Here is a 24,830-nt window from a genome sequence, read left to right as displayed (position 1 = left end):
TGAATCTTTCTTCATCCACTCTGAAACATTTCTTCAGGGAAGAAGGAAGAAAATCAACTTTGCTTCTGTCTGGCTTGTGGGGAGTTTTTCCATTCAGCTGTCTGTCAGTTCCAACGCTTTGTTGCAAGACAAGACCTTTTCATGTCTGTTTGTAAAAAGCTCTGCGTAATGAATAAGACTTGGTTGCTGATGTTCTAAAAATAGTTGTCAGACCTATTTCAGTTGCATAACATGACATGACAATGAAAAGTAAATTGTGGGTAATCTTCCAGAGGAATGAGTTGTTTTTTTTTTCTCTTCTATTCTTCCATAAGGCCCTCTTGCTCTTTATACGATTTTTTTATGAGCATCTGAAGCATTTCTAGTAACAGGTTGATAGGTTCAAACCTGTTCCAGGCTTAGCACTGGGAGTGTTGTGACATGTATGCTTCATGCATCAAGTAGTAAAGCAAGAGACTACTGGATTGCTGAGCTTTTTGGATGACCTCTCATTGGACATGAGAGGTGTGGAAGGTCAAATGTATTTTACAGGGTTTGCCAGCTTCTGAGTCCTTGCTGATCCCCACATCAAGGCTAAGTTGGAAAACATCAAATCTGAGAAGTCTGGTTGTTCCTAAATAACCTGTTTGCCTGTATCTGAGAGGCTGTCTGTGTGTAGACTATCTTTGTGCTTTGGGGCGTGTACCTACCCTTATCCTATGATTCACAAGCCAGACTTTCAGAAGAGCTCAGCAGTTTCAGTAAGGTTTGGTGCTTTCCTCTTGTAGGAAATGTTTTAAAACTAAATTGAGCATCAACACACCTTCTGAATGGCTTTGCCTACAGGTTTATCCAGACCTGATGTCTGCATGTAGCTATGAGAGCAGTCCTGTGACCAGAGGTTTTGTTTTTTCCTCAGAACAAATTGGAGCCCTGGCAGGGCAGCATATAGTCCACGTGGCCTGCGGAGAGTCTCACAGCGTGGCACTCAGCGACCAGGGGCAGCTCTTCTCCTGGGGTGCCGGCAGCGATGGACAGTTGGGCCTCACCACTATAGAAGAAGCAGTGACAGTGCCAAGGTAAATTTTTTAAGAGGTTCAAGTTTCCTTAAGGCACCTACTTGGAGGTGTTGTGTCAGGGGTTTTTCACCTTCCAGCCTGGAGCATTGCTCTCGCTCAATGGGCTGGTAATTGGGCACTTCTCATGTACCAATATTAACATGATGCCTCCTCCTTTCCCCTCTCAGCATTCTTTAAGTTCCATTGGCATTCAGGAAGTTTGGGCAGGACAGGACTTCTGTTTCTGGACTTTGGTGCTGGGGGCACAAGAAGAAAGAGCATGCTCGCTTCCTCAAAGAAAAGTCTGTCAGTGTTTTCTACAGAGCAAGGAGATATATGAGGGAGGACTCCAAAACAGGAATGTTGTGTGGTGTCTGTTTATTCTACTCCCTAGAAATCCTTTGAGATAGAGCCATATTTCAAGAATGGGGAAAAAATACGGCCTTGTGAACTGGCACCTCAGTTTTGAAACTCTTGCACTGTTGCCCATTGGCACCTTCTGTTTGTCAGCAAAGCTACTTACCCAGCCCATTGCAATTCTGAATAGTCAATGTTGCTCAGAAATTTCAGGGAATTGCTCTCTTTTTTTATTTTATTTTATTCACTTAATGTATATTACCTGTCTCAGAGTAAGAAGAGTATTAAGTGCAAGGACATGTGGATGGAGCAGGGGCCAGTGGCTGACATCCAAAGCAGTTCACAGATGACATGTCACAGCTTACCACCACAATGAAAATAGCTGATCTCTTTGTACCTAATGGTGTTGTATCACGCTACATTAATAACAGATCTGTTCTGTCTGTTATTCTGGTTACCACTGCATATCCAACGCAGAGCAGGAAGAGGAGGTTTGGGGCACCTGTCTAGGGTGTCTATTATTATCGGAACAGTATTTAAAGAAAAAGAGTTCTAGTTGCAAAACCACATGTTTCAGATGAAGGGCTCTGTGGGAAGAAAGCCCTTAACTTGCAGGTGGATCTGATACAACAAAGAGAGACATGCTCACTTGTCAATAATAGTGCCATTTTAAAAATAACATTTTTTTGAAGCAACTTGAACCTTTGACGTGCTATTCTTTGTGCAAAACACTTCAAGAGGTTTTGGTTCTATAACTCATAGGAACTACTATGCCCTGATGGGATGAAGAATGTCAATGCCTGAAAAAGAATAGTAAGAGAGACACCAAAAAATGTTTTTTTCCCCATCATTTTCAGATGTCTGGAAATGTAGCAGCAAAGATAGTTGGAGTTGGTAGTCAAGTATCTAAATCTCCTCATAGATTTGCATCTATTATGCATAGATCTGTATAACCTCCAAGATTCAATTCCTCATCTCAAAATCACAGGTTATATGTGTGTCTAGAATACCCGAATGGAAATGATAAATTCATCTATGGTGGTACTATATTTGTGGATGATTATTCTAAAATAATGTCGTCTTCTTTAGGTTGATAAAGAAACTGAACCAACAGACGATACTGCAGGTTTCCTGTGGAAACTGGCATTGCCTGGCTTTGGCAGCAGGTACTGTAACATTCATTATTTACTACCAAGATTTCTGCTGTTGCTTTGCACAGTGTCCAAGATTGCTTATTTCTGCACAATAAACCAAGGACATCCATGTCTCAACTGTTTTCGGAACAAATGGGAGACAATAAAGTGGATCAGATACCATGAATATTGAAGAACTTTGCCAATACTGTCAAGAAAGGAAACATCACACAACATTATGCACTGCCTCACTACTGAATAATGGCAGGAACACTTAAAAGCTTTCCATCTTGATGTAGAAAAATGTGTAGAGTTAATTCCTTTGTGTCAAAATTATCCTTGGCTCTTCTGTATGCAACATGTGGACCATTCTTTGTTGTGTTGTTTAAGTTAGAGCAGTCTATATTGTATTTTGCACTTAGTTACACATCTCTTTATTTACCCAGTGTCTTCGGACAGGGCTTTTATTTTAGGAAGGATCGTCTTGCTTGATTTTTCCATCATGAGGTTTGGGTGGGAGAGAAGCCCCCAGCACTGGTGTTCATTTTGACAAACTTGCTCTTCTGTTGACCTGCTCTTATTCACTGTTCTCTTTCTTTTTTTGTTTCAGATGGTCAGTTCTTCACATGGGGCCAGAACAGCTATGGTCAGCTGGGCTTGGGTAAAGAATGTCCCTCCCAAGCCAGTCCACAACGTGTCAAATCTCTTGATGGTATCCCTTTGGCTCAGGTTGCTGCAGGTGGAGCACACAGTTTTGCCCTCTCTCTCTCAGGAGCTGTGTTTGGCTGGGGGAAGAACAGCTCAGGACAACTGGGACTAAGTGATGAACGAGGTATTAAAGTTACACTCTTTGGTGAAAGAAGGATGGACTTTTTTTGGCTGAGTGACAGTCTTTTTTCTTTTGACAGTCTTTTACTGAGCAGATGTATAAACCTCAGCAGCTCCTTAGGTTTTGTGCCTTAGAGGATAGAAAAAGAGTCTTTGGCTCTACAGGCTTTTCATGATTAGTAGTAATAGAAACACCTTTTTTTCCCTTGTAGATGTTAGTGGGAGTGAAGGTCAAAAAAAGAGTGTCAAAATGCAGGGACCCAAGGAAGTGCTTATGTTATTCTTCCCCTCAAAAACACTCAGTTATATTTTGTTTGAAGTTGATGTAGAGCAAAGGCTCTCCGTGTGGAACAATGAACTGAACCCATCCCCTAGTTGGTCAACATGGTTTTGACTGGTGAGCATCTGTATGCTCCAAGATGATGGCAACACAAAGTATCTCAATATTGTAAAATGTTGTCCAGTTTATTGGTTGCACAGTTTTTCAGACATGTTGGGCCAGTGGTATGTTTTATTTCAGGTGATCATGTTCAGTGAAGCCTAGCCATCAACAGACTTGAAGATTGATTTATAAATTAGGCTTCAAGAGTGGATATGACGTTACCACTAGTCTGAAAAGCCCAGATTCCTCCAGCTTGTTAATGTACCCTTAGACTATTTTGCAAAAGAGTGAAAGATTTTCTTTGGAGTTTCAGATCAACCTCTTCATCTTTATCTGCATAGTTTCTGAGTAGCTTTAAGTATCTAGGCGAGTTACTGAGTGGGGATGTGAAACGCAACACGCGTGGATAATTTGGTTTGCATGGGTGAGTACATGAGGTGTGTATATATTTAAAAATGTTAGGTTGTGTATATAGTAGCTTATAAACACCATATGTTGCAAGAGAAAAGCATTGCCTCACATTTTGTCTACCTATAAGGGAATGATGCAGTTTGACAACCCACCCTACCAACTGAAACGTGTATTTAAAGCAATTATTCAAAACCAACCTGTAGTTTAGCACAGGAGGTTTGAATGTTGTATGCTTAATTTCATCTTGCTTTGCACTTTTAGGAATACGAAACGCAATTGTAAGACTTGTAACATATTTTGTGCTTTCTGAAAAATGCTCCAGGTTTGTTCTCTTGTATAGTTTGTAAGAGAGCACTGGCCTTGTATAAGAGCAGCTATGTTCTTCGCATGGAGTTTGACAGAGAAATGTTTCTGATTTCAACACAGCACTATTAGAAATGCTGCACTTGTGCATTAGAAGTTTACTTTGTGCTAAACTACAGAACAAAGTAAATGAAAAAAGCCTGCCCTTAGTTTTAAATGCATGAAAATGTGACCATTTTCCTTTCACTATACAGAAAAAAAAGCACCTGTCAAATCCTTGGGTGAGAGTCTTAAAAAATGAACCACTTCTGTAGGTAGGAACTGGGTTTTTTGTTGGTACAAAGTAAGCGGCTGTTCCCCTTGCTGTCTGAAGCTGGTTTGGGGTACCTACTGCTTCTTTAAGTGCTTTTTTAATAATAATAAAAAAATATATATATTCTTTTAAATCAGTGAAACATATAACCTTGCTTAGTGTATTTATACTCGAGATGCCTACTTTTAATGATTAGAATGTCATAGTGAAGGAGAAAAGCACCGTTTAACTGTTGGCAGAGATTAGCCTTTGCAAGTAGGAGGATCTTAAAGCATGACAACAGAAGGAAGACTAGGTATTTAAATGCACCTGCTGCTTGCCATGCGTGTTGGACCCATCAGGATTGTTCTGTATGAAGAAGTCATAGCAAGCTTTTGGAAACAAAAGTGAGGAGTTTGGAATGGAGCATGAGGCTGAAGGTTGGTGTAGCTCACCTGCACTAGTCGTGTCCCAAGCTGCAAGCACACATTGAATTTATACAAAATACACTATATTTGTGTTCTTGCAATACCCAACTGTTTTTGAACCAGGGCAAATATTTTAAGAATGGAGGGAGAAAGCAACAGTAAAGTAATAAAGGATCTGTTGTTTTTTCCATGTTTGTTAAAGCTGTGCTCCATCTGAATTGTAGAACAAGTCTGAAAATCAGACTGCTGCCAGTGGTTTTCTCAGGCATTTAGGATCATGTTTATGAAACAATTCCTTTATTTCATTTGTCTTACACAGACCGAGAATCGCCTTGCCATGTGAAGCTGTTGCGGTCTCAGAAGGTTGTTTACATCAGCTGTGGAGAGGAACACACGGCAGTTCTAACAAAGGTAGAGAAGCTAACCTGGAAGCCCCGGCCGCTGTCTTGCCTGCCTGATGGTTTCACTTTAGTTTCCTAGGAAATGATAGAAAAGAACAGACTGACGTACCTTAATTCATCTAACACCAGTAAGAGAAACTAAATGGAAAGTAAAGTCTTGTGATAATTTATTCTGAGATTCTTTGCCCACGTGATCCATTGCCATTTTTAAGATGAAGATGTTAGTAATCCATGACAATAAATAGTAAAACTCAGATGAATCACTCAAAGAAATGAGCTTTGAGGAATAAAAAAGAACAAACATATATCTTGAGAGGTTAAAAATAACATTTTATTGGAAGATGGAGAGTTATTGTGCCTCAGAATAAAAGGCAAGTCAGAAATAATGGGCTGTTACATGAAAAGTTACCGGTCAGTCACAGCATTTACAAGAGGTTTGCAGTTCCAAACCTACTGCTGTTCCCAAGTAGCGTGTAGTTTAATAGAGGATAGGGATAGCATTTGGAAGATCACTGTTCGGTTCTTGCCTTGCACATGCCACTTCCTAGGTTGTTGCCTTCCTTGGTTGGTACCTAAGTGTTCTCAATCAAAAAATGAATCAAAATAGCTAGCTGTGAGATTCCAGTGGGAGAACCACTGTGAAGACCAGAGAGTGTGGGTCTTTTTCCAGGAAAAAGGTCATCATCCTTTTGATCAGCAGCCACCAGAGATCAGTGTAAAGTACTGTGGAAATGGGTGCTATTGAACCATGTTTAAACCTGCTGAGATTTCTGACTCATTAGGTAATGGTGGGGGGAAGGTTGTCTACTGCAGGCGTACTTAGAGATAAGTCTGACATTCTCTGATGGGTGGCAAGGTAGCTATTTGGAAGCTTCATTAGCAGAGCTCAAGCTTATTTTCTGAATCCTTTGGAAATCCCCAGCAATCTCTGCTTAAGCGTGGGCTCGTAGCGAAACTGGAGTCAGAGAGATGCTGCTGGGATATGGGTCCTAAATGGAGAATATGCTGTTTGATTTGCTAACAGAGTGGAGGGGTGTTCACGTTCGGTGCAGGTTCCTGTGGGCAACTGGGACATGACTCCATGAATGACGAAGTGAACCCCCGAAGAGTTCTTGAGCTAATGGGCAGTGAAGTATCCCAGATTGCCTGTGGCAGGTGAGTCCTGTCCTTTAGTGGAGGTTAATGCTGACACTGGCTCTTGTAAATGGAAGGAATAGCCTTGCTTCTGCATCGTACATGTCAAAATTAAGTTAATACACATGGCACTAATTTGTACCCGTCTCTCTTACAGACACCATACTTTAGCCTTTGTGCCTTCTTCAGGAATGATCTATGCATTTGGCTGTGGAACAAGAGGCCAGCTGGGAACTGGGCACACTTGCAATGTTAAGTGTCCCTCTCCTGTGAAGGGTCACTGGGCAGCTCACAATGGGCAACTCTCAGGGAAGCCTGGTATGTACTGTGCGTGATTTAGAGTGGCAAATGGACATGAATCACTTCCTTTCATCCATGGTGGTCTAAAGACACCTTGACATTGCTCTGTGAAAGTGCTTGAAACAGCAAAAGAAATCCATTCCCCTCGTCTGAATGCACTGTGGAATTACTGTGTGACCTCTTGCTCTCTGTTACTCTGTGTGCCCTCTCCCTTTCTCTTATCATGGCAGAGCTCAGCATTTGGCAATCTTGAGCCTTCGTGAAATTGTTCTAATACTGATTTCTGAGGGCTCTGGTTTCTTATTAAAAACCCCATTGTAGTTTAAAAATTACAGCTTTCCCCTCCTGTCAGGTAGTATGTCTCAAAAAAAAAATAATAAAGAAAAAAGTAAAATAAAGTGCTAAAGTGCTTGAGATCCTACTGATTTCAGCCTTGCCTTCAAGGAATCCGGGTGTTCCCTGTAGTGCAAAGCGTTAGACACTGTCAGTGCAAATGTGGAGGGAAGGCAAAGCAGAAACTTGCATTCATCAGCCTCTAACACAACTGTGTCGCTTTCCTCAACAGATGCCTGTAAATATCACATTGTTAAACATATCTTTTCTGGAGGAGACCAAACATTTGTGCTTTGCTCCAAATATGAGGTAAAACAAATGAAGTACTTTCTCAAGTCTGTTCACCTGTCCCAGCCCTCACTATGCATCTTTTTTTGGTGGTAATCTCCTGAAAGTGAGGTGATGTTTTGGGGTCCATTCTGCCTTATAAACCTTAAAAAGGACAGCACTTATTACAGGGGTTTACAATGTTTTAGGAGTGGCTGAAAGGTGCCTTCTTTTAGAGTCATGTCAAAGAGCAATTGACACTGATACCACTTTGATCATCAGGGAAGGGAGTTACTTCCTTGGCAGACTGGAAGAAAGGGACTGCCATCCTCGTGAAGCAGTGGGGTCCAGGTGGTCAGCGTAAGGCAGTGGAACACACAATGGGGTTCTGACAGATCAGCTGGATTGTGGGCTGAATGATGTTTTTTCTCCTTCTGTCTTATTTATTCCAGTAAGTGTTTAACATACACTTTTGAGGCATGGAAATAACTCTAGAAGAAATGTACTAAGCCTGTAACTATATACAGCATTATTTAAAAGGGCTTTGGTACATTTAAGGAAACGATATTTTGTTTTTCCTTTTTCTTTTCCTCTTTGTAAAAATATATATATATTTTTTTTTCCATGCCTTTCCTTTCGGGCTCATTAGTAATGTTGCAGCTTCCTAATCAAACCTGTTCAGAGATCACACCCAGAGACCTATGAATTGTATATAGAAAACTGAGATTTTTAATAAGAAGGAATTGTTTTTACAAGCTTTGTATTTGCTGAAATCTGTATCTTCTCACAGAATTCCTTGCCTGCTGATGATTTCCGGACCATAAATGAAACACGTTATACCTGTTTAATAAATGATGAAACTATAGATGTCTGGAGGCAAAAGCTTTTAGAAAAGAACAGTTCTAATTCTGTCAAGTAGGTATTGTGGCACTGGACAAGCCTATTATTGGAAGTTTTATTTAAATAATTTTGTTGGCTTCCATGCCCTGTTTTCACTTGTAGTTTAGCAGCCTTTTCAAGTGTGGTTCTTGGTTATATCTGAGGGGAGTACAGGTGCCAGTCACAAGGATGCTAGGTTAGAGCTTCCCAGCAAAACCCGAGGAATTTAAGGCTGCTTCAGAATATTGCAAATAGTGGGTGGGAAATGGATTTAAAAGTTGTTCTTTATTATGTGCTTAGAGTTCATGTAAAGCAGCAAGAAGCTGTGAACACACTGATTAAATTTTTTCCTGTTTGCCTGCTATGAGAAGGGCAGAATAGGTGGAAAGGAGGCTTCCCTCCTTTGAAAGAGGAGTGTTATATGATCCTGAGTAAGCCACTTAGCCTTTGAACGATGAGATGATCTTGATGTTGTTTCCCGTAGAAGGAAGGGAAGATAGCTGAAGAGATTTACTGGGACATCTGTTTATACCCTCTCTCTCTGTTTTCTTTTGTCTTTCTGCTGCAAACAGTAATGTTGTTCAGATACTGTCCTCAGCTGCCTGCTGGAATGGAAGCTTCTTGGAGAAGAAGTAAGTATCAAAGAGAGTCAAGTAGTGTAGCTTTCCCTTGAGGCAGACTGGAATCTCTTTTTTTCTTCACTCAGTTTTGCACTGGGCTTTGATTTTTCTGGTCAGGAGACTGGGGAAGAGAGTGTTCGCTGAAGAGGTGGGTGGTCAGAGCTGGATAAGGAAGGCAAATAGTCTAGGAAAGTGCATGGTGAGTGTACTGTACAGATTCCTTGGAGTTGTCATGTTTATTATTTTTCCATACGAAATGAATATAAAAATCTTTGAAAGAGAGGGTTGGGAATTTGACAGTAAGGGAAATGAGTGATGCCACATACCTGAATAGTCTCTCATCCAGCTGAGCTAGCTGATGAGGGCTAGTGCCTGTGGAGGGAGGTATACCTCAGCACAGGCTGCTCATGAAAAATACACCCGGGCCAGCATGGAAGCACTTTTCTTTTAGGTGACATCAGTTGTGAAAAGTTTTGTGCTTTTGCTTATGAAAGCAGGAGTTTCAAATGGATGTAACCAACAATAGGTGGTGACAAGGATGTAATAGGCACAGCTGAGTCAAAAGCTGTGGGTTGCGAAGGATTATGTTGCCTGCGTTTGTGAAGGTTGGGGAGTTAACAGCGTAAGTTGAGGTGGGGGAGGAATTTTTTATGGTGACGTAATGAATAAATGACCTGTAAGTAGGTGAAGATGAGCCTAGTTACTCTGAATAATCTTTGAGTAATCTTTTCCAAGAGCAGCTTGAAAAAGAAAACAAGTTACTCATTATACTTGCATTTTTCAGCTGGTACAATGGTTGTTTCTTCTCTAGCCTTGGGAAAAGACAGCATTGTTACTGCATATGGAGAGTTGTGTCATGTTGGTTTAAAACACTCAGTGAGTTTTCTAAGTTGTTGAGTCACTGCAAATAGTCCCATGCCTTCTTTGAATGTGGAAATGAATGGAGTGTATGACTTGATCACCTCTGTGCAGTTCTCTTTCCACCTTAATGATGTCCTGGCGAATGCAGGACTTAACTTTTACAGAAGATTTGTGCCCAAATGAATCATAAAATTTGAAGCCAACATACGCTGAGGTGAGGCTGTATTTAACTACGTACCTTTGTATGTGAAGCCTTACGTCGCCCTTGAGAGAAATAACCTAGTATATGCCTTCAGTACCCTACTGCCTGTTTGCAGTATGGCGTTGGGGTTAGATAGATATAGGGCTAGATAAAAAACCAGCATTTCTATGTCTGTGTGACTGGGCACGCTACAATACTACCACTGAACAGCATGAAGCTACCTGTACTGCGGTGTGACTCTGAGGAGCTAGTCCCAGCCCAGTGTCCATATTGGTATGGAAATAACTGTTCTACTCCAACAGGCAATGTTTAACTTCTCATATCATCAGAAAACTGACAAATGCATCCCATGTTTAATCAGTACCGTTTCCTTCACAGTGTGTCTGATATAACAGAGTCTCAGGGATGAGTAGAGACGTGCTTGGGAAATCCTTGAGGTCAATGGATTTGTAGCAATTACTGTTTTTTTACTAGCATCTGCAAAGATTTGTGTGCATTTTTACTACAGACAATGGTGCTGAGAGTCTCTGCTCCAGATGCTGCACATGCTCCAGGTGCTGAGCTAGGTAACTTACCTGCTGGATTGCAGGACATTTCAGTGTCACTAGATCTGGCTGTTGGACTGTGTCATCCTCTGGAGGCTTGCCTTCATTATGCCTTTTATACAGGTAGCCTGCGTAAATTACAGCCTTTCACACATGGCAGAAAGGAGAGAACATTTCTTACGTCTGAAGACTGTTTACAACTGCGCTGTGGTTTGATTGCAATCATTGTTTAGTTTTAGAAAATTTGAGAGTGGAATTATCAAATTCTCTGAAATCTTGTTTGTTATGTTTTGAAAGCCTTCATCTGATGTTCCCTTGAATAATGTCATCTTATATTATCACCCTTCGCTTTCTTACTGTGTGTGATTTTCTATAAAAATAAATAAAGTGTATGTGAAGAAAATGCAGAGGATCCTGAAACAATTGATAGATAGGTATTTTATAGGTTTTTAAGCAGTCAGTCCTGTTCAGGCAGGCTATTAGCATAGTGAGGAGTCCTGGGGAAACCAAAGAGTTTGATGAAGTGTTTATCTGCAAGAATCCTATATCTAAGCAAGGCCCAGAAGAGTTCAGAAAGTGGCATTGTGCATCTTGTCCTTAGCAAGAAGATTCCAAGTTGTGTTTTGTTTCTAGTCTGATTCATTTCCTGGAGGTCAGTCCTCCACTGCTTGCTCTCAGGCAGTGCTAATACAGAGGTAGTGTTTTCACTTCCTTAAACTTATGTCTGTCTCTGATTTTTTTTTTTAAAGAATTGATGAACATTTTAAAACCAGTCCAAAGACCCCGGGGATTGATTTGAACTCCACCAGAGTGCTGTTTGAGAAGCTGATGAACTCTCAACACTCCATTCTCCTAGACCAGGTATTGCACTTACACATTTTTAGGTATTTAGAGGGGGAATAAAGGCTTTTTGTCCCTCTGTAACGGGAGAAACAGCACATTTTTTAGGGGAAGTTTGTATTTCAAATCTGCAGGCCAGATTCATCTTAGTATCCGTGGGTACATCTCCACTGACCTGGATGGATTTTGACCTCAGAAAACGTCTCAAAGATTTGTTTATAAAACAGTTTTGTTTCATGGCATTTAATACTTGAACTAACTGCTGAAATTAATTCTTGTATGTTATGCTTGAAAATAATGAATGTGTTCTTATTTCTTACGGGTCAGCAGTTGAGTACTTTCTGGTTGTTTAATTTATTCTAACTCCCCTAAAGCAGAGAAGACTTGGTGTATTGAGTAGTCCTGTGGATGAGGCAGTCCTTGTTTTATGTACAGTGGGACCTGAGTACTCTGAGCTATGGTACAGTAAAACTGTTTATTATAGGTGTCAGAGAGAGAAGTGAGTAGAAAGGTGTTGTGTGATGTTTTGATAAATTGGAATTGTAGCAGGTGAAATTTTTCATGTTGTCTATCTGCTTCAGACACAAATATTTCTGGAGAATTTTAGCTATACAGTTCTATGTCTTTTTTTTGCCATGCTTTAATGCACACAAAGAACTAGTTCAGCAATGTTTCTAGTCTGAGAAATTCAATTCACTGTACTTCTAAAGCAGGGATGTGGCCTTCAACAGGAAGGGTTTACTAACATAGACATCCCTGGAAAAAACTGCCCAAACACTTATGCCTTTTGGGAAAACATGAATTTAGTCCTGTCCCGTGGAATGCTTTAAGGGGTCAGTAACAAAAGCTGTTAAGTCTACCTGTGCCGCCTGTTCTCTGTTTCATTAGTATTTACTCATTTATTTTGTAGGTGCTCTATCATCCGGGATAAGTTGCCTCCTTTTGTCTTTTTTCCCCTGTAGATACTGAAGAGCTTTGAAAGTTTCTTGATTCCTCAGTTGTCCAGCTCACCACCAGACGTTGAGGCAATGAGGATCTATCTGATTCTCCCTGAATTCCCACCCTTCCAAGATTCAAAGTATTATATCACGTTAACGCTTCCTCTGGCAATGGCTATTCTGCGCTTAGACACCAACCCCAGCAAAGTTCTTGGTAAGAGGCTATCATTTAAGATGCATATTGCTCTCACGATCCAGGGGGAACACAAAGAGTTGCCTTTGGATCTTTCAGTCATGTTTTTATGTTGGTTTAATTTTGGTGTTAACTATGACTTCTATGATAATTGAATATTCTTTGTGATATGGTGTTGCTATGAAGCAGCTGCCTCTAAAAAGCACCTGCGGGCCAAAAGCATTCAAGGAATCCTCCCCCAAAACCTATATTCCTATGTAAAAGAATTTTAAACACAAAATTTGAATTTTAAATATGAAATATGTGGGAATGAAGACTGTGCCATATAGGTAAGATATAGAGAGTTGGTGAGTTATTGTAATATAAAACCTATAAAATTTATGGTGGTGTGGATAATAAATGAGAATGAAATATTCTGCTTCTAAATTAAAACAACTCAACCTGAATTTTCTAAGAACATGTACTGGGGAAGTTAAACTAATTTACCTTGCCTAATTTACCTACATTCAGAGACTCAATTCCAGAAAATTTTAATGCCTCTGTGTGAACATAGATTTTGTATATCATGAAGATTAAGTGATCTTACTCTGTTAATTTAATCAGACATTGTCCACATTGAAATTTCTTTTCTGTGTAAGGTAAATAAATGAATATACTGCTAATATAAAGTTAACCTGATCTGTATAAAGTGCAGAAAAACCTATTGGTTGGTCAAGTCTAAGCTATACATAACAGTTCATCTCCTGTTTTGGAATCTTACTTCTACTAACATTATTTCCTATTAGCTCAATATAAGCTAAGTAGAAGATAAGCTACTCAAAAGTGTTACTTGTGTTTGCTAAGATATTACTTTTTTGTTATTTTCTTCCATTTCTTAATGTTATCTTATACTAATTCTCACGGTATTGTGTAAAATGCTACGTAATGGATTCAGACCTCCAGAAGCATTGCTCCAGTGAAATCTGTTTTGAAGCTTAGTGATTTATTTATTATTTTATTCAAGGAGGTTTTGTAACCAGATTTTCTCCTATGCTCAGAGTTCCTAGTCCATTGTGACTGTTAGAATAAAGAAATATAAAGGATTTTCGTACTTCTGTCTGCAAGAATCTATTGTTTTGCTGACACTTGGGAGGCTAAGTTGGTGTTTGTTTCTAGCAGTTGGTGTGATGTTTTCCCAAGCTGCATCTTCTACTTTGCAGGTGGATTGGTTCTAGCAAAGAAGCTCATAGGCAGGTTCCCTTCAGAGGGGAGGTAAGGGTTACTGCCCGTGGCAAGAAGGAAATCAGCTTTCTCAAAAAGAGGGAGCTTTAGTGCACATGTGTTAGGAGGCACCTTCTGACATCTGCTAGAAAAGGATGTGGTACTGATGGAGAACTGACCAGAGAACTACTTTCTTATCACTACAGAGAGACAATGTTTTGTCTGCAAGATCACAGTATCTTGAATACGAGCTTCTTGAGACAGTTGAAAAACCTTGATTTCAGGCTCTTGCATTGATCAGGGGTTGGGACTGGGTGGTGAGTGACATGGTTGTTTGAGAGTGGAAAGCTTCTCGACTTCTGGTATCTGCAACTTACTTTGCTTGCTTTCCTATTGCAACAATTAGCAGAGAAGTAGGCAAGTTTTTTAAAACTGTTTTTAGGTGTGTTCCCCTATTTTCATCTTTATGTAGGGGAGTATTCTGTGGCGTTCAATTCAAGATGTATTTTTACGTTCCTTTTCTTTGCAGATAACTGGTGGTCTCAAGTGTGCCCACGATATTTCCTTAGGCTAGTGGATCTCTATAAAGGTGCAGTAGTTTACCTCCTCAGTGGAAGAAAGACATTGTTGATCCCGGTCTTGTTCAGTAGCTACATTACAGCTGCTCTCAGACTTCTGGAGAAACTCCACAAGGTAAGCCTTGGGTGTACGTTGGCTCAAGATGCCAACATGCATCTTGATGCAACTCTCTCGGTCTTGTCTGCCCTTTGCCAATTGACGGGGCGAATTGGTGACAGCCCTGGCTTGTGAGCTGCCTTGTTGTCCACTGAGACACCACAAGAGTGAAGATGTTAGTGGTTTTCCTGAATTCGGTATACTTGAAGATTGCTTAGTCCTGTCTCAAATACTAGGAAAAATTCACTGTGAAGAGTGCTGCTGTTGAGCCAGCAGACAGCGTGCACTGTTGTGACACAAATGCCTGTATTATTACACTTTCTGCTCCTGGTGTGTTGGTGCTGTTTAGTCTTGGATGAGGAGGAGGGAGAACTAAGAAGTCAGAAGTTTCTCAGTTCTTCATACTAAAATAAAAGGGATGATGACTTTTTGCAAGACTTTCTGGGGCCTATTGTTGCAAGCTGCTATATTTGATTTTATGAAAGCCTGTTCTAAGAAAATGCTGGATACATCTGTATTTTAAAAACCATCTGTTTTCTTCCCTAGGTAAATCAGAAGGTTAAACATGTAGAATATGATAAGTTTTATATCCCTGAGATTTCCAGCTTGGTGGACATTCAGGAGGATTATCTCATGTGGTTCCTACATCAGGCTGGAATGGTAAGAGTCACATTTGTCTCTCTGGTCATTAGAGATCTGCATTTTTAATATCCTTTTTGAGAGTGTAATGTAATCAGTATAGGAGCATCTAAATGTTAAATCTCTCAGATTTGGATACTTGGTGGCTTGAAGTTGACTTAAAATAAAACCAGAAGAGCTAAAGATAACAATTTTTAACTAATGTTTGCATCAACCTCTGTGATTATTCATGTGAATCCCATTCAGTCCCTGCACAAAGGGATTAGTTCAGTCACTGGATCCTTTTAATGTAATCGAGACCTCAGGAGCCAAGTCCTGTATTCTAAAATTATAATTCTTACCCTTTACTTCTGCTGTTTAGGCAGGTATTGTGAATAATATAGCCAGTGGTCTTAAAATGTTGCTCTGTAAGAGGAGGCAGTGTGACGTTCTGGCTAGGGGACTGAACCAAGACTCAAGAGATGTGGGTTCTATTCCTGGCTCTTCCAGTAACCTGCTGGGTGATCTTGGGTAAGACCCTTCACCTCTTTTATGCCTCACTTTCCCATCTTTAAGAAAAGAGATAACTGAACTGAGGGCTGAAAAATGCTGTATGGGAACCCAGTGAGATTATTTAAATAATGCAAGGAAAGAAATCCCAAATATGAGAAAACAAAAAGGCATCCATCAAGGGATGCTGCAAGAGTAAAATCAGACTGTAGCAAGAATTTCTGTATGTGTTTGTATGCACTTTCTACATGTTGTGCGTGCTGTGTCCCCTCTCCCATCTTCCGTTATATAAATACTGCTGCTCTGTGCTTGCTTTTAGTGAGCAGGGCAATAAAATTATGACTCAGTTTGATACAACAGTAATAGTTAAAATTGTATTGATAGAGCTAAAGAGAAGAGTAATTTGTGTTGCAGGAGCGGCCTTGTATTGTCATGTTGTGGCCTTATGTTCTTTCCTGTTTCATGTGGTCTCTGCCTTGGGGATAGTTTTCTGGTTGTTCTTCATAAAAATAAATTTCACCTCTGGCAAGCTAACAGGCTTCTGTGCCTGTTAGTCCTCTTAGTAATGTTTGATGTGCAAGTTTTGGATTAGACTTGTGCGTTCTCTTGAGAAGGAAGTTCCCATGCGTTTCTTTAAGAAGAAAAAAGTTGGGCCCACAGGAGAAAAATTTTCTGTGGGTCACCTTTGAACTAGTCTGTCCTAAGAAATATCTGACACAATCAAGAGAGTAAAAGTTTTCTTTTTTTTTTTTTTTTGCCTTCACAGAAAGTTAGACCATCCATCATGCAGGTAAGGAAATTGTGTTTCATGACTCTTATTTGAAGCAGTGCTTCTAGAAGCTGTACATGGGCACCAGTCTGTCTGTGTGTCTTGCAGGATGCTGTGACGCTCTGTTCTTATCCCTTCATCTTTGACGCTCAGGCTAAGACCAAGATGTTACAGACAGATGCAGAACTACAGATGCAGGTAATCATTCTCTCTTCCAGTTTTCCTGCCTCATTTCTTTTTTTCCTGCCTTTTACATTGGTGCCTGAATGGAAGGGAGTTCACTGGGAGTTACTTTGTGCCTCATTTTATTGTTTCTATGATACGAGAGAGCAGAATAGCTGGAAAAGCTCTTAGCCCTATCCAGGGCACACACAGTACTTAGTTTCTATTAGTTCAGGAAGTTTGGTAACATCAGAATTGCCAGATGTGCGTGTCATGGAAATGTAAACTGTACCTATGGAAGGAGCACTCGTGTATTTATGATAGTCCAAGGATAAGAAGAAGTAAGGTGAGGTCTCTATTAGAGGAGCTGTAAGGTGCTTTCAGGTGAGTGAGCGCCTTTTTGAAGTTTGTGTGCAGCACAGAAGTGGTTGTCAGAACTAAGGGTTCAAATCTGATGCTGTTTGTAGTTCCAAGCTGTGGCTGTTGTCAGCAGCCAAGCCACCCATTTGCAGTGAGAGGTACAGACGTGGGGCCTTCCAGGAGTGTGTCACAGCAGGTGTTGAGCTTCGGTGCCCTGTAGGTGGCAGCCAAGCCAGACTCTGGCAAGGGCATCTGGCCTCTGTGCCAATGTGAACTGCTCAGTGCTGGGCACTGCTTATGCAGGTGGCTCCTGAAACGGACAAAGAATTGGGCACTGGTCCCTCATCCAGTGCAGCCAGGGTGTGGGATTTGTCCCACAAAAAGTTTAATTTGCCCTGACAGAAAGGATCTTTATGAAGATGACCACTTGGAGGCCAAAGAATTGTCTTTTTAACTGTATTTACAATGGATTTGCCACTTAATACAGACAACGCATGAGAATCAATGCTCTCTGGGTGGTCAAAGCTTTGACCAGACTTTGCATCTTTCTTGACACCAGAAAATCGCTGTAGATGAGGGCTTTGAATTGTATGCAGTGGGTTCCTCACATGGCACACATCGACTGTCTTCTCACGTGGTGTGTTAGTAACACTGTTCTCCCTTGTAGACTCTGATTTTTTCAAGGTTGTGCTCACACTGAGTCTTTTGACTCAATAAAAGTATAAATAAAGCCTTTTTCTTCTAGCCACCTAATGTCAAAAAGTGTTCAGGAGTTTAATATCTCTGTTGCTCAAATTTTTGAATTGCTCAGAGGACTCAAACGTATGGATGTGGGAAAGAGGGGGGCAAATAGGCACACGTGCACACACTTGTATAGAGGGGGCATGCAGTCCTCATACCCTGAGGAAGCCAAACTGAAAGAGTAAGGAAGAAAGGAACGTCAGGCACATAACTGTTTTCCTTCTAGAAGAAGAAAGGAGCTGAACAGCAGCTGATTCTCATGCCTCTATTGTCTACAGGTGGCAATAAATGGTGCAAATTTGCAGAATGTTTTCATGCTTCTCACCCTGGAGCCTCTGCTGGCCAGAAGCCCTTTCCTGGTACTTCATGTCCGCAGGAGTAATTTAGTCGGTGATGCTTTAAGGGAGTTGAGCATCCATTCAGATATTGATTTGAAAAAGCCTCTTAAGGTAAGTTTTCCTCAAACCCTCTCATGCAGCTGACACTTCTGAAGCCTTTCCTCCCTTCATGTTACCATTTTGCCAGTGTACTGCCATAGGTGTAGCAGACAGGGGCACATCTAATCAGTGGGGGAGCTGAATCTTTCTCCTCTCTGACTGCTGGAGTGTTTTGGCAGCAGTCAGTTTACATGAAGCCAGTCAGAAGGTTTACTCTTTTTCTGGTGTCTCTCCTATATAAGGGACAGAGGAGAAGTAACGTCTATGATATTACACAGTGTCTGTTTCGCCATTCTGCTGGGATGGGCCACTTACAGTAGGATGTGTTTTTATATCTGAGAGGTTGTTACGAAGTTCAGCAGCTGCTGCCTGTTGTTGGGAAGACAGGTGGTTGGTTATGTTTTGGTTGCTATCTAGCAGGAACAACATAAGGAGTTAAATTTTCAGAGTATCAAATTTGCCACTCCATGTTCCCTGTCCTTACCTGCAAGCAGAGCACTTGAAACTGGCTGAAGATTCTGGTGGATTTGGGCATGTCAGACAAATTGCTGTGTGTGGCTTCCACTTGGAAATATGTCTGATTCACTCTGTCTCAGCTCTGCATAATTGTTACTGACCTGCTTTTTCTGCAGGTCATCTTTGATGGTGAGGAAGCTGTTGATGCTGGAGGAGTGACAAAGGAATTTTTCCTCCTCTTGCTAAAAGAACTCCTCAACCCCATCTATGGCATGTTCACTTACTACCCAGAGTCAAACCTGCTGTGGTTTTCAGACACGGTGAGCCATTGCCCTCTCTACACACCGGCTGAAATGATATGCTGCTTCAGATGTAATTAATTTAGTAGCAAACTATGGAAAAGAAATGATCTTCCTCCAATTTTCCTCCCACAATACAATGTGAGCTTTATTTATGGTCAGTGTAAATTAGTATAGGTTCATTAACTTTATCAGAACAGTGATACTGATGCCGGTTAAGGAATTGGCTCTTTCTCTTTATTCTTATCCCATAACAGGACTTAATAGATCAAGTATCAGATGACAGTTAATAGAACTCTCAGACAGCATGAATATGCTTTTCATGCTATTTATATGAATAATCGTGCTATTCTACAGAACCACAGGTTCAGGTCATACTGGCATTAAAATTTAGTGCTTGCCTTGCCATTCACTTATTTGCAGTCAATCCACTTGTTCATGCAACACAGTCACCTTCAGGGCCTGAACTTGTTAATGCTTTATGCGAGGAAGCTCTTGAATGGCAAGAACGTTGTAGTGAATACTGGTTGGTTTTGGAAAGGTGGGAAGTGGAAGTTCTCTCTACCTGTCAGATAGCTGGAGGTGATGGTTCATGTCCTTTTTTCCTCACCTTCCTAGTTAGTAAGGAGGAAAATGATGATGTCATTGTTACCTTCAGGTGCATCTGTCCTGGTGGGGGTTCTTTTAATTTATTAATTATTTTATAAGGAAGGAAATGACGTGGCATCTTCTGCAACTTGTAAACAGTATTGCAGAGCAATTATTCTTCATGTTAATGCATGTAAAAATAACAAATCTTTTGACACTAAACTAATGACAATCACTGAAAATATCTAAGTCGTATATTTACAACATTTAGCAAATACAGGCAATGAGACTGTGACCGACATACCAACATGACAGTAAATATGTGAAGGAATGAAGGCCTGTATACCAACACCTACCTGTGTTTGCCTGGGTGGCACTGTGGTTATGCATAAACTTTTAATAGGAGATAGGATGGCTGGTAGGGAGAGAAGTGTTAGACCATTTTCTTGCAGTTCATAGCTGGCAAACGTTGAAGCTTTGTTAATGTCTAAATGCAGAAGTATTTAAAAAGGAAATAAAAGGCAGATAAGGTGGAAACTAAGTGTTGGTGTTTCCACAGCTAATCACAGCTTACAGAAGTAATAGGACTTGGTTCTGTAGCTTCATTTCTGTGCCACACTCCAGCAAGGCTAGGGACAAGGAATTTACAAGAAGACTGGGACCTGATGCACTCTGATACTGTCCCAGTTGAGAAAGCGGGGCTGGCTTCTTCGTGCATGGGGTAAGAGTACTGTGCATTGCACCAGAAACAGTGCGTCTCATCAGGATTTCTCTCTGTGGTTTTGAAGTGTTTTGTAGAACACAACTGGTTTCACTTGATTGGCATCATATGCGGTCTTGCAATCTACAACTTCACAGTAGTAGACCTTCACTTCCCTTTGGCTCTGTACAAAAAACTCTTGAATGTGAAGCCCTGCCTAGAGGATTTGAAGGAGCTGTCCCCTACGGAAGGAAGGTACGAAAAACAGAATTTACATCCTGTCTGGGATGGGAAACCATCCATCTGAGAGCAAGAAATGCCAGGTGGGGTAAAACTGTTCAACAAACCACCTGGTCCTTCTGAGTGACTGATTAATTTGGGGGTCTGTGAGCCTAGCAAAATACATAAGACTGTGGTGAATTTCACATCAGCCTTCTCCTCTTCCAGGGGCTATCAGATCTGTCTGCTCGGGCTGTAACCTCTGTACCCACCTTGCTGACCCCAAAAAGCTTCATATCAACACAACCAAAATATACCTACCATACACCTTAGGTCTGCCACCCTATAGTAGGATTTCATGTCTGATCCCAGATCCTAGCCTCAGCCTTTTTTCCCAAGCCAGGCTTGGGTTAGCAAATAGATCCACTGTGTATCTCTTGGCATAGCCCAGGATGGGTTGTGTGTGTTGGATGTGAACTACCCCATCCTTAAATCAGTGCAACTCTGACCTGTTCCTGTGCCAGAAGACAGGGAGTTGAATGGGGTGACGGAATGACTTTTTCTAAAAGACATATTGAATCTCTTCTACATAATTGCATGGGCATATTGGTTTACTTTGATACTGAGAGGTTAAAATCCCACTGTATGACTGCTGTCTTCATGTTTCTTTTGAGTTGCTGTCTGATTTTCCAGCAAGAAGCTGTAGGTCTAATAGTAATGAAGTAAAGTGCTAGGAAGACGGCAGCAGGATTTTGAGGGATGGTAGAAGACTATCTTCTACATAATGGGGATAAAGTTATAGCTTCTCACCACCTTCTTTGTTTCTTCAGGCCTTTGTGTCTAGATAGCATATGTGCTAGATAGCATAAATATCTAGCAGTCCTTTAGAACTAGAAATGTAACTGTTCTGAGGCTGGGATCATTAAAGGGGATCCATGTAGGCATAGACTACATTGATAATTTGTGTGGACTGGCATGTATCCCGCTTACAACAAAGCATCTCTTCATTTGAGGCATATTTCTTTTTTACTTCTTCAAGTGAATCAGAGGTGCTCTCTCTTGCAATCCTATTAACCAGATGTGTGATGCTGTTTACTTTTGCTGATTTTCTTTTCTCTTTTAAATGTTTGGCTTTTTGAATCTGTTTTTTTTGTTCTTTAATTTTTCTCATTTCTTTCCCTGACATGTAGGAGTCTTCAGCAACTTTTAGATTATCCTGGGGAAGATATAGAAGAGACATTCTGCTTGAATTTTACAGTAAGACACATTTAACATATAAGTGTTGTGATAGTCATAGTACAGTTGAAGCCCATTCATATGTATTATAGTTTATTCAAAAGTATGCCTGTAGCACATACCCACATATTTAATGTTAAAATATTAAAACTCACTTGTTCTTTTATATATGATGATGAAAACTAAGCTAGTAAGTAGATTAAGCAGAGTGATTTTCAGAATATCTTTATTGTCACTGTGGCATGTGACTTAAATGCCAGTGTCCAACATCTCACACAGGACAAGGAGAACTAGATTCATAAATCCTCCTTGAAACTGTAAGTTAGGCTTTGACATCACTGGGTCAATTCTTGAAATGCTAACACAATTTAGAATTTTCCTTGCTGTCGTAATACTAATATTTTTAAACTTAAAAATTCATATTGAGTGTATATGGTCAGACTTCTCAGAAACGAAATTTTTCTAGGTGTACTAATGCAGTTAGTTTTCCTCTGCTTCTAGGATATATATATGTATTTTGGCAGTAACCTAGAGACAATAGTTTTTATTACACAGTGGAGGTTCTGTAGAATTAAGAGTTAAATCTTGATGTATGTTAAAATATCAGGTCCTTCCTCATGTGCAGACATACACTCATGAAGAAATTCAGCATCATTGTTTTCCAACTGTGTTTTCCTCTGTTAACTTGAGCAGGGTAAGGGCTTCCATGTTTCAGTGTCTTTGCTTGGAAGTCCTGATGCTCTAGCAGACTGAGTAGTGGATTCATCCTGAGCATGATCTGGATTCTTGTCTGTCTGTCCAGGGCCAGCCTAGGGTAATAACAGGGTATCAGGAAGCTCTGCCACATATTGTCAAGAAAATTCATGCTGAGCTAGGAGAGTGCCATTTCTTTTTTCATAAATGAGTGCGCATAAAGTCTATTAAATCAGACTTACCCAGGTCTGGCTGTGTCTCACACAGGTCAGAGCTGCAATTTAGGATGAAGCCATAAGGATGATAACATAAACTCTGTTTAAAACAAAACAAAAAAGATACTTCTAAAGACACCCAAGAAATTTTTCACCAAATTGTCTTTTACAGACTCAGCATAGGGAGATTAGAGAAATTTATTGCCTATTACTAAAAAGCTAGAGAAGTGAGAAAGAAAGAAAGAAAAACTAAAAACACCTTCCTCCCATCTGCCCTCTTCTACCTTCTCCCCCTGAGGGCCACAGGGGAACGGGGAATGGGGGCTGTGGTCAGTCTGTAGCACTTCGCCTCCGACGCTCCTTCACGGTCCCTCTCTGCCCCTGCTCCACATGGGGTCCCTCCCACGGGATGCCGTCCTTCCCCAACTGAGCCTGCGGGGGCTGCCCACAGGCAGCAGCTCTTCAAAAACTGCTCCCACACGGCTCCGTACCACGGGGTCCATCCCCCAGGAGCAAACTGCTCCAGCACGGGTCCCCCACGGGTGGCAGCTCCCCCCAGACCCCCTGCTCCTGCGTGGGCTCCTCTCCATGGGCTGCAGCTCCGGCCCGGGGCCTGCTCCTGCGGGGGCTCTCCATGGGCCGCAGCCTCCTCCAGGCCACATCCACCTGCTCCACCGGGGGCTCCTCCACGGGCTGCAGCGTGGAGATCTGCTCCGTGTGGGACCCATGGGCTGCAGGGGGACAGCCTGCTCCACCAGGGGCCTCTCCACAGGCCTCAGGGGAACTGCTGCTGCATGCCTGGAGCACCTCCTGCCCTCCTGCTGCACTGACCTGGGGATCTGCAGGGCTGGTTCCCATTCCTCACTCTCCCAGCTGCTGTTGTGCCACATTTTTTTTTCCCTTTCTTAAATTGCACCTCTGTGCGAGCATAACAACATTGCTTATTGGCTTGGCTCTGGCCAGCGACAGGTCCCTTTGGAGCCAGCTGACTCTGTCCCTTATCTAACATGGGGCAGCTTCTGGACTCTTCTCACAGAGGCCACCCCTGCAGCTCCCTGCTACCAAAACCTTGCCACATAAAACCAATACACCTTGAAAGGAATAAACAACTGATCTTGGCTGTCAAAATCAAGTTCTATCTGAATATGAGAGCGCACTGGAACAGGTTGCCCAGAGAGGTTGTGGAGTCTCCTTCTCTGGAGATATCCAAAACCACCTGGATGCCGTCCTGTGCAATGTGCTCAAGGTGATCCTGCTTGGTGAGGGGGTAGGGCTAGAGGATCTTCAAAGGTCCCTTCCAACATCGGCTGTTCTGTGATTCTGTGAAAATATAAGGCCATTTCATGTATGGCAACTTGACAATTGACCCTTCTGCGTTTTATTTGCATGACCAATTCTGTATGTACTGAGTATGTTTGTATTGGTACCATTGTAGGCCTGGCAAAAGGAGGAATTTGTCTGTGGTCATGCTGTCTTACAGTGAGAGCAGATGAATTAACCTACTGACCTTCCATTAAATTAAAAAAAAAAACAAAAAACAAAAAGGAATACTTTTTATTAATAGAGCATATGGGCTTAGTTAATATAGGTTTTATTAGTTATCACTTTTTTTTTTTTTTACAGGAAGTTGACCTAAAAGGATAGCTTTTTCTCTTCTGACTTTGCTTTTAGGCTCGATAGCAGTGCTACAGCAAATGTAAATGATGTGAAGTAGTGAAACAGGAAGAACATTTACAGCAGGCAAAAAGTGTTCTGCATTTACCCTTTTCTCTGTCCCACCCTTCAAATGCTAGTCATCAACTGTGCAAGAGAACCTTTTATCTTTCTGCAGGCATATGGCCTGGTAAGTACTTTTGGTAAAATTTTCTCATTTTGTATAGATCTGCAGGGAGAGCTATGGTGTGACAGAGCAGAAGAACCTGATTGAAGATGGAGACAATATTCTGGTGCAGAAGGACAATAGGTAAGAGGGGTAATATGGAGGGATGGACTCACTTGTGATGAAGTCAAATGCATTGCTACAGAAAATTTGTCTGAGGTGAAACGTGGGAGAGAATTAGAAGTCACTGTGAACAAATTCTTAGACCGGTTGCTCGATAGTTACTGGATGCTAGTGGCACTTAAGAAATCAGGTTTTCATCATCTTTTCACCACTACTTGAAAAGTGTCCCACGACCTTTTGGATGGACATCTTCCCTATAAAAGTTCTTCATAGAGACCTCTGGCACAGCTTTCTCGTGGTAAATAGAGATTGCAGTGTAATTTTGG

At 41.2% G+C, this 24,830-nt stretch overlaps 1 protein-coding gene across 2 annotated transcripts in view; it reads left to right on the top strand.

Annotated features, from left to right (window-relative positions):
- Nucleotides 1–24,830, top strand: part of HERC3 (HECT and RLD domain containing E3 ubiquitin protein ligase 3) — a 44,502-nt gene that overhangs the window by 13,223 nt on the left and 6,449 nt on the right. For both annotated transcript variants that reach the window (XM_035543385.2, XM_035543393.2), the window contains exons 3-22: nucleotides 899–1,058; nucleotides 2,484–2,560; nucleotides 3,138–3,359; nucleotides 5,491–5,582; nucleotides 6,597–6,727; nucleotides 6,864–7,024; nucleotides 7,572–7,648; nucleotides 8,397–8,521; nucleotides 9,058–9,117; nucleotides 11,463–11,574; nucleotides 12,516–12,705; nucleotides 14,414–14,577; nucleotides 15,106–15,219; nucleotides 16,454–16,477; nucleotides 16,565–16,654; nucleotides 17,998–18,168; nucleotides 18,789–18,932; nucleotides 20,288–20,454; nucleotides 21,609–21,675; nucleotides 24,443–24,525. In XM_035543385.2, the coding sequence (XP_035399278.1) occupies nucleotides 899–1,058; nucleotides 2,484–2,560; nucleotides 3,138–3,359; nucleotides 5,491–5,582; nucleotides 6,597–6,727; nucleotides 6,864–7,024; nucleotides 7,572–7,648; nucleotides 8,397–8,521; nucleotides 9,058–9,117; nucleotides 11,463–11,574; nucleotides 12,516–12,705; nucleotides 14,414–14,577; nucleotides 15,106–15,219; nucleotides 16,454–16,477; nucleotides 16,565–16,654; nucleotides 17,998–18,168; nucleotides 18,789–18,932; nucleotides 20,288–20,454; nucleotides 21,609–21,675; nucleotides 24,443–24,525 (2,431 nt within the window). The remainder of the gene's footprint in view (nucleotides 1–898; nucleotides 1,059–2,483; nucleotides 2,561–3,137; nucleotides 3,360–5,490; nucleotides 5,583–6,596; nucleotides 6,728–6,863; nucleotides 7,025–7,571; nucleotides 7,649–8,396; nucleotides 8,522–9,057; nucleotides 9,118–11,462; nucleotides 11,575–12,515; nucleotides 12,706–14,413; nucleotides 14,578–15,105; nucleotides 15,220–16,453; nucleotides 16,478–16,564; nucleotides 16,655–17,997; nucleotides 18,169–18,788; nucleotides 18,933–20,287; nucleotides 20,455–21,608; nucleotides 21,676–24,442; nucleotides 24,526–24,830) is intronic.

This window comes from Cygnus atratus, chromosome 4 (genome assembly GCF_013377495.2).
Source record: "Cygnus atratus isolate AKBS03 ecotype Queensland, Australia chromosome 4, CAtr_DNAZoo_HiC_assembly, whole genome shotgun sequence".
NCBI classification, from domain to species: Eukaryota; Metazoa; Chordata; class Aves; order Anseriformes; family Anatidae; genus Cygnus; species Cygnus atratus.
Note: the sequence above shows the minus strand (reverse complement) of the source record. Positions and strands in the feature narration are given on the sequence as shown.